Consider the following 16,428-nt stretch of genomic DNA (forward strand, 5'->3'; position numbering starts at 1 on the left):
CAACACAGAGGTGATATGGGAACTTTAAGAGTCAGGGCCTATGGGAGATCCTGGGGTCAATGGGGCACAGTCATCAGAAAGAATTAAAGGACTCTGGTGGGTCCGAGTATCTGTGGAGATGAGCTGTTTTAAGACCTGACCCCTGCACTGCTCTTTGACTTCCTGTTTTGACATGTGATCTTTTCTCTTACATATGCTCCTCCCACTGCAACATCAATCATAAGGTCCTTGATAAAGGCAAGACAAATCTTGTACTTGTCTTGGGGTCTCTAGAGGTAGGAGCTGTGTTCTTTTAAAAAGCCATTCAGCCAGATGTGGTGGTGCATACCTGTGGGCCCAGCACTTGGGAGGTGGAGGAAGTTAGACCACATAGTGAGTTTGAGGCCAGCCTGGGGTACATAAGATCACATATCAAACAAAACAAAACAATATAAAACAAAATACTAAATAAATAGATAGTGTAAAGCCAGTTTGCCTCAGGTATTTTGTTGTAACAAAAATATATATGTGTTTAAAGTACACATACACATTTAGCCTTTCAGCTTCTGCTCCATCACACATTGTATCCGGATGATGAGTTACCACAGAGCAGACGCTGAAGGGTCTGTGACCCACTGAGCCTATGCTCTCTAGCCATGGGAGTCAGCCATCTATCAGATGTCACTGCGGGGCTCAATGAGCTGCATTAGGACCTCACATTGGAGACCATGCCAGTGAACAGGATAGCCACGGTTCCTATCCTGGTGCTCACATTCTAGAAGAAAAAAATGAGCACTAAACAGCAAAGCTCTGAGGTAATGACTTCCTTGTTTTTTAAAAGAGGTAGTAAGTCACTTGAACCTTGCCTAGCTGGGACCAGAAGCTTCTCTGAGATCCCCACCCCTGACATATCTGGTGAGAGGAAGAGTAGAAACTAACAAAACTATAATCCCAACAGACCTGGCTCAGTGCCATGAAATAGTTCTGGTTCTGACACAATTCCCTAGGCTGCCCATCTTTATTAATGATTTATTTACTTACTTGGTTGAGGCTCCTCCTAATTGCTGCAGGAAAATTAACTTTAGGCTTTGTAGTGGAAGACAGGACTTAGAAGCAACAGCAGCCCCGTCACTCAGCCGAGCACCCTCGCCAGAAAAACACAGAGACGTCAAGGGACCACAGGAGAGCAGGGCAGAGCCATGATGAGAACTACGGCAGCTATAGGACCAGCGGTGGCTTCTGCCAAGCGCTTCCTGAGCTGTCTGTGTGGCAGGCACTAAGCAAGGTTGCTTGGGAGGACTGTCACTGCCACTGTATGGAGGCATGAGCTAAGATCCAGGTTTCACTTAGCTCAGTCTTCTTGACTAGACTTCCTTCACAGTAACCGGAGATGGGGACCAGGCAGGCACCCACCTGGGCAACATCATTGGATATTCCTGTTTCCATGGCACTTTACCAACCAACCAACCAACCAACCAACCAACCAACCAACCAACTGATAAACAAAAACTGAGTAAACAGATACAGCTTGGAACTGTTGTACTAAAAGAGAGAGATTCCTCTTCTCCTCCTGGCTTGTCTAGAGGAACACTTTATAATCTTTCTACAAAAGTGGGAAAATGGCATCTTAGGGTTCCTGATGCTGAGATGAACACCATGATCAAAGGCAGGTTGGAGAGGAGACCATTTATTTCACCTTACAGCTTGTATTCCACCATCCATGGAAGCAAGGAAAGGAGCGTGGAGCCAGGAGCTGATGCAGGAGGAGGCAAGCCATAGCGCAGTGCTGTGTACTGGCTTGTTCCTCATGGCTTGCTCAGCCTGCACACAGGACCAAGAGCACCTGAAATGATCTAGGCCTTTCCATAGCAATCAATAATCATGGAAATGCACTGAAGGTTAGCACACAGGCCAAACTAGTAGAACATTTTCTCAATTGAGACTCCTTCTTCCAAAATGACTTTAGCTTGTGTCAAGGTGACCTAAAAATGGCCAGCACACATGATATAGTCAATGTCACTCAGATCCTAGGTATAATGACCTAAGCCACTTCCTATAAATGGAGGTAAACCAAAAGATAAAAAAGATTAAAAAAAAAAAAAAAAAAAAAAGAGCAGGCTCTACCAGGTACTCCGTTATTTCCCTGGCTGAAAATAGCTGAGCAGAGTGTCACATATTAATCTATGTCTCAATGGCTTCTTATCAAATGGGACTATATTTAAAAGCAATACAAACTGGGAAAATTTTAGCTTTTAATTTTTGGTAGTGTATGTGTTTAGGTTTTTCTTTCTTCTCCCTTAAATCAATCATTAAAAACACCCAAAGAAATTTATGTAATAAACATATATGCAAGAATTATGGTTGTACTGGATAGGTTGTCTGTCCTTCCTTACTTGTTCATTTGTTCCTCCCTCCCTCCCTCCCTCCCTCCCTTGAACCAGGTTCTCAATGAGTGGCTCCGGATGTCCCTAACTTGCTATTAGATCAAGCTGCTTTCAAACTGAGAGATCCTCCTGCCTTTGCCTCCCTGCCTTGTCTGCCTCCAGAATTAAAGACGTGCACTACCATGGCTGGCTTAATTTTCATTTCTTAAGAACCCTAAATTCAATATATCCTGAGAAAACAAAAGAAAATGGCTCCTGTCCCCCAAAGGCAGAATGATCATGAGATGAATCTCAGTACTGTCCCCTGTGCCATGGGGCTCTGTCAGACGTGGGCCTTTGCTGTCGCCAGCAGCATCTCTCTCACACATCCTCCCTGACAGGCCTCATCAGCTCCCACTGCTGCACAACAGGCTTCAAGTCTGGCACTTTCCCCTAGGGAGACCTTGCCTGCTCCACGCTTAACCCCTGAACTCAGCCTAATCCATCAGCTGCCCCAAATGAGCAGTGACAGAGACAGGCAGCCAGTCTGTCCATGTAGAGCTCAGAGCGCAGGCCAGAGGGTGCCTTCCAAGCGCCTACCGGCGCTGCCACTTCTGGACCTGTTCATGCTTTTACTGCTGTGGAGCCAGTTGGCCAGGTCAGACGAATGTGATGCTTGGAAACATCCATTAGCTCATTCAATGCTATAGACAGACTTCAGAGAATATCCTCTGGGGCTCTCACTGGGAGTTTCCAAGACTGGGTGCAGCTGTCACTGGAGAAATGAAGGTCCCCAGGACTTAAAAGATAGCTTTACAGCCCTCTCTAGGCACATGGCAGACAGTCTGCCAATCACAGCTGTAGAGAATGAAATGATCAGCTTTCCAGTGGACTGCTGAGAAGAGCCTCACCTCATAACCAAACTGCAGCTCGTCAGAGGTCAGCATGATGATGTCATCATCGATGGCCAGCACGGCCTCTGTCTCGATTTCATCGTAGGGGAAGAAACGATTACTTAGCTTGTTTTCTGCAGTCCTCACAACCTTCAGAGGAACACGGATTTTGGGCCACAGAGATTCTGGAAGAAGAATAAATTACCACTCAGCTAGTTCTGTGAGGAGTCAAAGCATCTCGTCCTAGCACAGCCGGAAGAGGAAGCTTCCACCTGGGACTCTTACATGCAGAGGCACCAGTTGTATAGGGGAGGTCCCACCAATGCACTATCCTCTACAATCCTTTATGGCACTACCAATTTCCAACTGTCTCCAACTCCCAACTGGGGACACAAGGACAGAAGTCCAGATTGCCACAGTTTCAGGGCCTTGGCTTTCCTACCTGAACTTTACCTCCTCTGGTGGATGCTCTGCAAAGTGCTTTTCCACCAGTGAACCCAACTCAAAACTGGCCTAAAGGTCTTCTAGGAAACTCAGCTCCCACCTGCAGATGCCTGCCATCCCTGTACAAACATGGCCAGCCAGTGGTGGGTGGAACTTACCCAATGGAGTCCACCACACATCTCTGATTGAATGTTGCCTTCCTAACTTAACAAACATTTCATCCTTGTTCCCTGACTCAACAGGTTTGGTTTCTCAGCATGACCAATTTATAGAACAAGTATCAGATTTCTAGATCTGATTATGTGGGATTTTCTAGTATACTGAAAAATAACAACTTAACCCTCCTTGTTCCAACCACACTTTGCTGTGAAATGACTGGAGGGATTCAACCATAGACTCACTATTTTACTGTATTGAGCAAATCACAAAGCCAATGCTTTGTTGGTCAGTATGGTACTGATGTCCACAGACGCCAGGCTCTTCACAGAGCATTTGTTAAGTGAGACCAGGAAAGCTAAGCTTGCCGTTTCCCACCAAGGTCCTCCACACAATCCTGGGAAGATCTAATCTCAGCCACTCCTGACTCACCAAACTGAAGATGCAAGACAGAAGGATAGCCAAAGGGGAAAGCTGGTCTGACCAGAGGCTGAGTATCTAACCTCTAAAGGACACAACAGAATAGAGCAATACAAACATGTAACACACTGCTGGGGTGCTCTCAGGGGTCTCAGAAGGGGCCTGTGTAATAGAAAGGTCCTATAGTTAAGGAAGACACTTCCAATTTTAAATATGTTTGTGTCACAGAGCATAAAGTAGTCAACTCCGAAATAAATGTTTACAAAAGGACTGAACCCCCACCCCCACCCCCAATGACCCTCTGGACCACTGTCTTTTAAAGGATGACAACAGTTTATTTTTGGTACATTATCAGTAAGTATATAGGGGTAAATGTATAGTAGGCATGTAAATGGGAATTCTGCCTCTTCTATGAGGATTTTTTAAAAAGCCTCTTAATTTCCTTATGTATTTAGTGTATGTGTACGCGTGTGCGTGTGTGCACATCACACTGAATGCATACAATTTAAGAAATGAACTGGTTGTCTGGTGTGTGCTCACATGCTTCTCTCCATTGAGCCATCTTGCCAGCCCTCTGTGAGATATTGAAGGGAATCCTTTCTTCTCAGGAGTCAGCACAGTGGGGACTCTATTGCTCAGTAGGAATAATCTAGATCTCTCAGAGATGTGGCATTATCCAATATATCTGATGACCTTCTATTTGTCAGAAACCACTGTCAATGTAGTATCAACACAACCCTGAGAGGTGAAGCTGTTTGTCCTATAGAACTGAGTAAGAAACAAAGGCTAGTATTTAAGACAATTGAGTGACAAAGACCAAATTTGACTCTTGCTATTATCCTCTGCAGTGTGAGAATTCTGTTTCTCTAAACCTGGGATATATTTTGAAGGTCCAAAAACCATCCTGATTCTTATTTGTATCAGATTCCCTACTTAAGACAAACAAAATCCCTGTCATATAGCTACCAAATCTCAGATCCTCATAAAACCTGAACAGACACCTACAACAAAGAAGACTATTTAGCCCTAGCTGTTAAGACAAAAAGCTCTCAAACATTTGGTCTCAGAATTGTCTTATATTCTTAAAACTATCAAGAATCTTCAAGGAGTTTAATTCATGTGAAATTTACATATGAATGTACATATTTATACGAACACTTATAAACACAGTCACTATGCACAGTGTTATAAATTAAAACAGGAAACTGTAAAACATACGTACACATGCCCTTAGCTGGCAGAGCAAACATCACCTTATGTGGGCTCACTGTGAGAAAGAAGAGATGGGCAAGGATGACTCTGCATTACTGAGAGTGATCTCATCCTCTTAACTCCTCAAAGACACCATGGATGCTCAGTGTGCCTGACTCACACACTGAGAATGACTGGGTCTCATGCTGCCAAAGCTGGCCTCAAACTTGTGATGCTCCTGCCTCAGCTGCTTGAGTGCTAGGATTATGTGCCTGGCTCACTGTGCCCACTTGTAGGTAGGGAGAATCCCTGCCACAGAGAAGAAAACACCTCACATACCAATGAAACTGAAGACATGGAACTTTGGCCCTGTTAATTCTACACGGCAACAAACAGCTCCATTTTCCCCCTGAACAGGAAAGTGGCTTGCTGCTACAGTTAAGTGGAAACACGCCTCTGCGCTGCGTGGAATCTGGACTTTCACTTGGGGAGTGTGTACAGCTTGTTCACCCCACAGGCATTTCCACATTCTTTACCTATATATATCCAGAGTCACTGGAGACGATGTCCATAAAGAGCTAAGTTGCCCCTGTAAAGTCTTTGATGGGGAAGTTTTAGAGAGTGATGAAAGCCAAGGAGGATGAGATGGAGCACAGATGGAGGCCCAGAGTGAACTGTGGCTCCTCCACACACACAATCACTTTCCATGTGGAACCTGGGTCGCCGATGCAGCTTTGACCAAAGGATCCTCTGCTTAAATGGTGCATGGGCCAGTGCCACCCCAGGCCAGGCTGAAGCACTCTGCCCTCCCTTCACTTGTTCTGGAGAAGGGCGGTCCTAGCCTCAGGCTTTGTTTCTACTGTCTGGAGGGCAGGAGCAGAGCCCAGCTGGGATCTGAATCCTAGAAAGACTGCATTTAGAGAACATTAGGGCAGGTAGATGAGGCAGAACAGAGCCTTGGGGCACATGGGAGAGAAAACAGTGCTTCCAAAGCCGCTCACTCTTCTGTCTTTCTCTCAGTCTCTGACTTGGATCCAGCTCTTCTACATCATCCCAGGCTTCAGTCCAGTGACCCAAGGTCACGCTGCCTCTGCCATATGCAACTTTGTGACTTGGGCAAATTACCAATCTGAGCTTCATTTTTCTTATTTTTGTAAGATGATGATGACAGCAGTTTCCTCACGGGCTGCCTTGAGAAACTGGAGAAGACATGAGTGATCACTAGGCAAGTCCCCATCCTAGGACAGGAGTGGATCGGGTAATAGGACTCAAGAGCACGTGGCGCCATCATCTTCACAGAGGGTTCTTGAGAAGCCCTGTGAACTCTGATTCTCTGTGGAAAACTGGAAGGTCAGACAGACAGACATGGGATGCTCCTGCTGAGGCATCAGGACATAGTATCAGAGTGAGAAGTTCCCATGTCTACTCCATGGTTGAACCTGCATGGGGTCTCCTTTCCATATTCCCTTAAAGTCTAAATGGAACTGCAGACCCTTGCATGTAGTGGCTAATCTCGTGACTATAGCAGGCAGAACAGAAATGTCACCTATTAATACAATGTTGACAGGAAGAACATTATTTACAGGGAAACCCCCCAAATTTATGAAAAACAAAAAGTGGAGCATAGTGTCCTGGTAAGTGCATAAAATAAGCTCTGCTCCAGCCCAGAGAAGAGAGAGAAGCCCAGAGTCACGGGCTCCGTAAGCACACTGAGGGTTTGCCTACACTAAGCATCTAGGGCGGTAGCAAAGGTGTGCAGTGTCAGGTCTGGTTAGCGGCACAGGTGGCTAAGAACCTGAGGTGGGTAAGTCACAGGCCTGGAGAAAGCCATATACTACTGTTCTTCGAAAGGAACAGAGCAATAAGATGACTCCAAATGGCCCTCATCAGAGAAGCTTCTTGTAGCAGATGGTAACGAATACAGAGACTAACAACTAGACAGCGTGCAGAGAGTGAAAGGCTTTGGAGCACTCAGTCCTCAGTGGGATGACTACATCAGAGCCCTCCCCTTCAGGCTCCAGGATCTGTGTGGAAGAGGGGGCAAAGAGACAGAGGTGACAGGTAACTGCAAGGAAAGGGCCTTCCAGGTACAGCAGGGCTGATGCACATATCAACCAGAAACTGTGACAGCATGCACAGAGCCTGCACAGGTTCAAGCCAGACAGGATCCCAACGCTGAGCGGTCATGGTCCCAACCAAGAAGCTATTGCAATTGATACTCACTGGCAAAGGGAAAAAAACAAAACAAAACCGTTTTCTCCAATGGAGCCTCACTGGGTAGGTGTATCAACTACACTCAGGGCAGACTCCATGCCCAGGAGTCATTGGCCAACACAATATGAACTCAATGGTATTTTTGTAGACCTTGCATTCCATTTTATTCTGTTTGGGCATTTTCGTCTTATTGGCCTTTTGCTTTTTTTTTTTTTTTTTTTTTTTTTTTTTTTAATATTTACCGATGGTTTTGTTGGTGTGTGTGTTTCTTGTGTTGTTGTTGCTATTTATTTATTTATTTATTTATTTTTATTTTAAAGAGAAAAAATAAAGAAAAAGACCATAAATTTGGTTTGGGGATGGAGGTAACAATAAGGGAGGAGCCGGGGAAGGAGAAAAACATGATCAAAACACACTGTATAAAAATCTTTTTTTTTTTTCCAAAAAGTTATCAAACAAACCCCCTACAGGCTGAATTACACCTGGCCAAGGTGTGCATGGCTAGACAAATACCCTCTATATCCCTCAAGCTGAAGAGCTGAAGAGCTGGGAAAGAGGAAGGTAGTGCCCCCCACCCCTACCCCATTCCCTGATACACCTTGAAAATGATGTGAAAGCTCACTGGATTTCTGTTGCCTTAAATTTTAAACCCAGCAATTTAGACTTAACTGTAACTCAAAGTTGAAAGTATTTGGTTGGATTGGAAAAAGGAAAACAAGAAAAAACAAACAAACAAACAAAAAAAAGAACTGAGGAAGAAGTAGATTCCTGCCTTTGCTAATCTATTCGGCGGCAGACATGCTAACCACGGTATTATCTTAGCAAATGTAGAGAAATCGAAAAACATCACTTTCACCTTTAATATTCAAAGCCTTACATTTGTCTGTTTCATTTTCTTTTTTTAAAATGTAGATGAAAAATCTGATGCCTACACTTACATAAAACCACAGCTGACAGCCCCACTTACAACTGAACAAACATCTCGATGGTTAGACACAGCCATGATCTCCCTGAACAACCAGACAGGCCAGCCGACACACACCACAACCTAGGCCTCATCAGACACTTTCCTCCTTAGAGCCAAAGTATTTGAAAAGCTAAACTAAACTCGTGGTCATAATATTAACCATGATATTTTAGTAAGGTCTACCAAGAATTAACAGGGCTACCCTGCTCCAAATGCAGGGCTTTGCTCTGCCTTTTATCCCCTGGTGCAGAGGCTGGAAACAAACACCCTCTCCTTTCAAACCTGCTCCCAGAGAAGTGACTCAAACCCATGCTCCTCCAAGTGGCTACAAGGAGAAGCCCTTTTGGCAGGCTTTCCGTTCTATTTTGTTTCTTGACTCGATGGATGACAACCATGTGTGCTTATGGGACATAGAGCAGAAAGATCCAATCAGTAAGTGGCATCTCTACCACCTGCCAGCAGAGCCCGCCAGCAGTGCTGAGGATTGGCTGGGTGGCTATCCTCTAAGATGGTGGCCGTAGAGACAGGAGCAAACTCATGTGCATGAGTGCAGAGAAAAGTATGTTTATCCTCTGTGAGTGAAGGAGCCAGTTAAACAGTGCAGGGCTTGGACCTCCAGTTCACTTCTTTTGAAAAAGGCAGCTACAACTCATGAAGCCAGGAGTCCCAGAGACGCTCTCTCCAATTTCTGCCCTCCATGGATCATTTAAAATTTCTTTTATGGTTTCCTTCCATAAGCATCCTTATTCTTCCATCTTAGATTATGTCATTATCTTCCTTTCCCACCCCTTTCCTTTTCCATCATCACCACCATCACCACCATTATCAGCACCACCTTCACCATCACTGAGGATGGGATTTTAGGTGTGTTCCACTACCCAGCTTTCCTTTCTTATTAAGAATCTAACAATCAAACAGAAATTCTGAAAGCTGGTCACGTTATAACAACAAGGAACAAAACAGGCATAAATATCTAGCAAATAAAAAAATACAGCTATGCTTGGGGGGCATAACTTAGGGATTTTATTTAAAAGAGCCAGTTACTAGGCCTCGGAGAGGGCTCAGCAAGTAAAGGGCCCCTTTGAACAACATAACCACCTTTGTTTGATCCCAGACACTCTTGTGAAGATGGTATGAGGTGGTAGGAAGGCCAGTCAGCTGCTACCAAGCCTATAAGCACTTCCAGACCCACATGGTACAAGGACACAGTCTTACCACCTTACCAGTTGTGCTCTGACCTCCACACACATGCAATGGCATACGTGTGTACACACATGTGTGTGCACGCACACACACACACACTCACACACACACACTCACATGCACATGCACACTGCACAGGCATGTACACACGCATACACGCAAGCAAATAAATTATAAAGATGTGCGCATACCTCCATATCCATGCTGTGACTCACATACATGTACCTGTGTACATGTACTTCATCCTAACACATACAATAAATAAAGTTTAAAAAATTAAAAAGCTATTTTACTGAAATGATGGGTCCTCAAATCTAAAAGAGAGCATGCGACTCTTTCAGAGAATAAACATGCTATGATGTACTTTTTTTAAAACTGTGTGTTGGAAACACTAAAGCATTTTCTCCAGCAAATTCTGAGCTGCCTCACAGAGAGAAATGAGGCTCTCTCACAGCCTGGGCTCTAAGCCACCACTGTGGCTTCCAGGGTTGGCCATCCTGACTTCAGTGTAACCAGTTAAAGGGGACCAGCCATCAAAAGCACAGATACTACTGTCAGGCAATAAACTAGACCTTATCGGTGACAGCAGTGCACATTACAAACTTCAAACTCATTCCTTACTCTAATCCATCAGAAACTTCCTGGCTTTAATAGGCTCTAAATGGCAGGAGCTTTGAAGTTCCTGGGATTAGGGTCAGTAATAGACAGGCTGAACGAGAAGCTAAATGCAGGTGGGACGAACTCTGTGCGTCCTGAATTAAAAACAAATCCGATTAATCAAACAGGCCTCACCCTAGTGGCAGCAGCAGATGACAGGGGTGGCCAAGGCAGGGGACAAGTGCTCGAGCATCCAGCCAGCTCCTGTGAGAACCCGTTTTAGGCTGCAAGGCTACAGGGGCTGTGGAGCTGACCTAATCAGAACAGGGGCTATCGGTTTTTTGTTTCCTTGAAGGAGGGGTCAATATCAGAAGAGAGATAAGGGAGCAGAAAACTAATGCCCTGTAAACTGAGTTTTCATGTAAACAAGTCGGCTGGGACGGCAGAGGGAAGCTGAGACCTGTTTTCCCAAGGCGGATAGCCTTTGATCCCCTTGACTCTTAAGCTCTCAAATGCTGTGGCTCCAACTATGCCAGGGCTCAGAGTTCACTAGGCCACCCCAGAATATTCCTGGTGAGATGACTCTGAACAGCAGGGTCACACTGACTTAGCCTGACAGTGTTGTTGGCAGAGGATGGGAGCATGGGTCACCCCAAGTCAATGCAACTTAGGGGGTGCAGGAAAGCCCCATATGGCCCCTTCTGACACCACACCTCTTCATTCTCCTTACCTTCCGGAGGGTTTTTATTCTGATTATTCCAGACCACCAGCAGCTTGGACAGACTGGGAACCTTGGACACCTCGGTGATGACCCGGAAGAGGCTTTCCACGCGGTCGTAGGTGAGGACAATGGCAGTAAAGCCTTGTGACTGTGGTGGGATCAGTGGGAGAAAGAGCGGGTTGCTCACACTAGCCCACTTCTGCAAGAGGATGAGAGGACAAGGTCAGAGAAGGAGCTGCAGCAGGTTGGCGGCTTTGCCCAACACCAGCAAGAGCTCAGCCATTCTTACAAGTGTCTCTTCCTCACCGTCTGACGCCACTGAGAAGGGCACAGAACACCTGAGCTGAGAAGATGTTTCCACATGGCAGATTTAAAACATACCTCTACCTCCATTTCCTCCCCAAATCACTGAGATGGCAGCTGATGACTACAGAAGAATGGGAATCCATGACAGCAGGGAGATGACAGAAGAGCTGAAAGGCTGAGAGGGCAGGAGAGGGCCATAGGCAAGAGAGTGCATGCCCACTTGACCCTGCCAGGAGGGGAGCCAGAGCTCAGGAATCAAATTCTCCATGTAGGAGGCAGGAGGAGCAGTGCTGAGGGCAGAGGGCTGCTTAAAAGGCTGTGTCAGGATGTCAGACTCCAGCTCACAGACCTCCGTCCTCCCATTTGGCCAGGCTATTTCTCTGTGGAAATGGAATCTCCAGCTAGGAACACAGACACAGGAGGTAAACTCGGATGTTGAGTGAGGAGCCCTGTGGCTGCCTTCCCTACTCCAGTCCCAGCCATGTGACTGTCTTGGCACCTCCAGCTCCCAGGGAAGCCCCCGGGCAGTATTTGGGTCCACAGAGACCTACTGATCAGCTTTTAGCTCTTAATCATGAACAGATTCTAGAATCACAGACAGTTCAAGAGCATCTTTAGTAGAAGTGGCACAAACCAAAGGAACAGACAAAGCTCAGGGCAGACAGACAATGGACACACAGAACCAAGTTAAAACAACAAATGATATCCCCAGGGAGAAAAGGGTTTTCAGCCATGAAAAAGTTATTTTTATTTTAAAATATCTGTCAAAGACTGGAAAGAACTCTTGGATGTTAAAAGCCATGAGATGTGTGTGTGTGTGTGTGTGTGTGTGTGTGTGTGTGTGTGTGTGTGTGTGTTTAAGGGTGAGGTTTCTAATTTAAGAGACAGTAAAATATTCCAAGCCAGTGAAGAAAAAAACAAGAAAAAATAGGACAGAAACCAGGGTGGTCAGTCCAGCATCCACTTAATAGACAGTCCCAGAAACAACAACAGCAACAGCATCATCTTCATCTTCATCACCACCACCACCATCATCATCATCATCAGCAGCAGCAGCAGCAGCCGCCACCACAACAACAGCCACCCCCAAACCACAGAATATAAACAAATGAGTCTGTCACAGAAGTGAAGTGTGCTCTCAGTACACCATGGGAGAGCAAAAGCTTCAGACTGCAAGGGAGCAGGAAAAAGCAAACACGGGAGCATTTAAACAGAGAAATAAAGAAACCAGAAAGCTACAACAGTGAAACCTGCTGCCATTTCTTCACAGTGGAGCCAGGGACACTCTCTGCAAAGCTGAACTGGATGTGGACATGGGTTTGCTGGACCAGTCTCAAAAATCTCTCCATAAATTAGAAATTAAATAAATTAAAAATAAATAAATTAGAAATTTTAAAATAAAGTTTTGAAAGTAAGAGTAAAAAGTAAAATAATCTTTTACCTACCATTAGAATGTCACATGAGTTAAATATAACAATGTAAGTGAAAATTCTTCTGTGGTAATGATAGGAAACTATTATTAAAATAATCTTACACATTTTAAGAGCTTCCTTTGAATAGAATTCATATTCTGTACAACCCACCCATTTTAAGAATACAGCAGGGCCTAGGGAGATGGCTCAGCGGGTAAGGATGCTTGCTCAGCAAGCACAAAGACATTCTCAGAGCTTACGTAAACAGCCAGGTGTGCTTACATGCATCTATAACCCCAGTGCTGTGGGACCTTGAAACTGAGGGATCCCTAGGGCTTGCGAGCTACCCAGGATAGCTCAACAGGAGAGCTCAGGCTCAGGGAGACACCTTGTCTCAAGGCAGTAAGCCAGAGTGGAGATAAAAACTCAGACCTGACATCCTCCTTTGGCTTCTGTAGGTAAATTAGGCATGTGTACCTCATTCCCCCTCCCAACTACATGTGCACATACACACATATACTATATATACACAGAACACAGTGGTTCTGGTATATTACATTATTTTTTTAAAACTATGATAAAATGTATATACCATCTCTCATCTAAATGGCTTGTAAGTATACAATCGGTGTCATTAACTACACCTACAACTGTATGCTAGCAAGCTCACAGCCCAGAACTGCGGCTTTCACGAAGAGGACAAGGTGGAAAGCCCCAGCTTTCCATTCTAGCTACCCCGCATTTCCCTAGAACCTCTAGTCTCTGGATTCCCTATCAATCTCATCTATACCACTGATGGACACCCATCACCACACATGTGACAACAGCTGTCTGCCAGACGTGACAGTGAGGGCCAGGAAATGTACACAAACACATGGGATACACGTGGGATGGGGCCTCGGGGAGTCCGAACAGGATTCCTGCAGACCTAATATGGCCAGGATATTAAAGCCTAGCTGGCCAGATATGGCCATCATTAGAATTCACAGCCAAGGGAACCATGACATCACACTGATCCTGAGCTGCAGTCTGAGGACAGTGGCTGGATGTTAGCATCCATACCCTAGAATCTTGCTACCTTCCTAGGAACACTTTGTGTCTTCTGCTTCGAGCCTCATTCTTCATCTGGTCCTGACTTCTATGGAACTGCGAAGTCAGCAGGTAGCCTTATTCTTAAGTCACAAGCACTCTTCCAGGATTGCTTGGGTGCCCTCTGCCATTACCATCCCAACCGACATGCCCAGAAATTATGAGCCTTACACTCCACTTGAAAAATACCATTTAAAATGAAGAATGTTTAAGATCACCTAGTGCATGGAATGAGGCGAGGCTCAGTGAGCAGCCCCTACGAGTCATACTCAGGGTCTCACATCCATTAGCTCATTTGAAACTCAACCCCCTAACAGGGTTGTCCTAATCACAGCTGATGAAAGTTGGGGGCTAGTGATCACAAATTGTGTTCAAGGTGATCTAATGAGGGAGTGATGGAACCTAAAAAGGCCAGACAGTTCGACTTCAGCCCCTCCCACATTCCTCTACACACACACACACACACACACACAATATCAGCAGGTGAGACTTCAGGAAGAGGAAGGGAAAGGGATGCCAGCACTCAATATATCTACCTCTTCACTAAAACAATAGTCCTAAAAATTCTTGATCCTTATTCTCAATTCTGGGCCAATAAACAAGAATCTACCCTTAAGAACTGTGACTGTAGAAAGTACATATAAAAACAGACCACACATACAACTCTGAGACCAAATGGGCACATAAATGTGCAAAAGTAACTGTCTCACAGATGCAGAAGGAAAAACGATTAAAACAACAAAACAAGATCTGTGCTGTGGGAGGAGGGGGAGAGAATGCCAGCGTACTTGGATACTTGTGCAGCGTGGACAGAAAAAGGTCCAGAGATGCAAAGCCAGCCTCAGAGGATGGGCGCCCTGGAATTTAACCCGAGGCACCCTGAGCGCACTGGGCTGATTTTAAGGTGCTGCCAGGAGAAGGAACTGTCTCTGGTCAGATGTCAGATTTCCTCCCTGGTGCCTTTAGGAAGTGGGTGGTCAGGGCAGGGAAGAAGGACAGGGACAGTTTGCTAGGAAGAACTGTCATTTTCCACACTACCCGCCTGCATCCCAAACAGGGCTGGAGCCCTGGGGAAGGCAGCACATGGGGGGCAGATGGAAAGGCGCTCACCAGCCTGAAATCTGGCCAGCCGTTTCCTGGAACTCCAGAGACTGAGATGAGCACAGGAGGCACATGTGAGCTACAGATCCATCAGTCAGACACATAACCAGAGTGAGTCAGAGCAACTGCAGCAGGCTTGGGAACCAGGAGGCCTCAACTGAGTCCAGTTTCTCCTCCTTAGCAGCTGTGTAACGTAGGCAAAGTACTTCATGCTGCCTGTGCCTCAGTTTCTCTCTCAAATCCTTGTGACACTGCTGCTACCTTTTTAGGTGGTGCTACTTGGCACAAAAGAGAGGAATGTACAGTCCTGGGCATCCATGACACTGGGGATGGGGGCCGATGACTGACCCTGTGCAGTGGTTTTCATGTCTCAGAAGTGGGTCTGTCTAAACACTAAACACACTGAGTATGTGAAATCACGCCTCCTCTCCAGTGTCCCCAGTGTCCTGGCTTCCCTGAATTCTACCTCTGTTACTCATCCAAATATACTATTTTTATTTCCATGATTTGTTTTTCCCTTCTGAGCCTTTGTTTCAACCATACCGGAGGCTCTGTGAGGGCAGGGGACATAACATCCAGTGCCTGCAACAGTGCCTGGTACCATTCAAAATGTTGGAGAACGAAGACTTCTATCTGATGACCCAGGCCCTACTACAATTGTCCTCTACAGAGACAGGAAGCATGGATTTCCAACTTGGTTAATTCATCTGAGAAGTACTTCCCAAGAATCTCACCATGTTCAGAACTATAGAATTTTATTGCAATAGTTAACTGGCACAGAGGCCTTGCCGCTGATTAGCTTTATGACATGAAAACATATTTCTGTCAGCAGCCATTTCCTCATCTTTAAGAATGAGACCATGACAGTACCTATTTCCCTGTGGAATGATGTTGAATTTACATGAGATTGTGTATGAAACACTTAGGATAGAATACATGGCTATTAGTTTACCCGGCTCCACCCCCCCACCCCCCATGCTTTTGTCTGCCACAATACATGGGCAATGCAGAAACCACTCATACAAGTAATGCTCCAGGAACACATCCCTTGTGTCTACATTTACTAATCATGTCCTCCAAGCCTAGATCAGTGTTCAGGATGCAAAGATGAACACATTCCTCACTCACAACAGTGAGGTGATTGAATGGGAAAGACATCAGGGTAGAATGATAAATTACAATACCAAACAGCGAGCAGTACAAGGTACCAAACAGGATTCCACAGCAGCAAGCAGAGATCCAACAACACCCCCTCCCCTGGGGAAGCAAGCTGCTGAAGGGAGAAGCAGGGGAGGGCTGCCAACTGAACAGCTTGTGTACAGAGTTCAGGGAGACAGGGGGGATCAGAAAGGCTAAGGCCTAGGAGTGAGAA

The 16,428-nt window shown here is 45.6% G+C and overlaps 1 protein-coding gene across 1 annotated transcript in view; it reads right to left on the minus strand.

The window, feature by feature from the left end:
• Positions 1–16,428, minus strand: part of Ext2 (exostosin glycosyltransferase 2) — a 126,064-nt gene that overhangs the window by 33,217 nt on the left and 76,419 nt on the right. Inside the window, exons 9-10 of the mRNA XM_034495017.2 lie at positions 11,158–11,347; positions 3,254–3,420 (exon numbers count right to left, since the gene is read on the minus strand). Of these exons, the coding sequence (XP_034350908.1) occupies positions 3,254–3,420; positions 11,158–11,347 (357 nt within the window). The remainder of the gene's footprint in view (positions 1–3,253; positions 3,421–11,157; positions 11,348–16,428) is intronic.

This window comes from Arvicanthis niloticus, chromosome 2 (genome assembly GCF_011762505.2).
Source record: "Arvicanthis niloticus isolate mArvNil1 chromosome 2, mArvNil1.pat.X, whole genome shotgun sequence".
NCBI lineage: Eukaryota > Metazoa > Chordata > Mammalia > Rodentia > Muridae > Arvicanthis > Arvicanthis niloticus.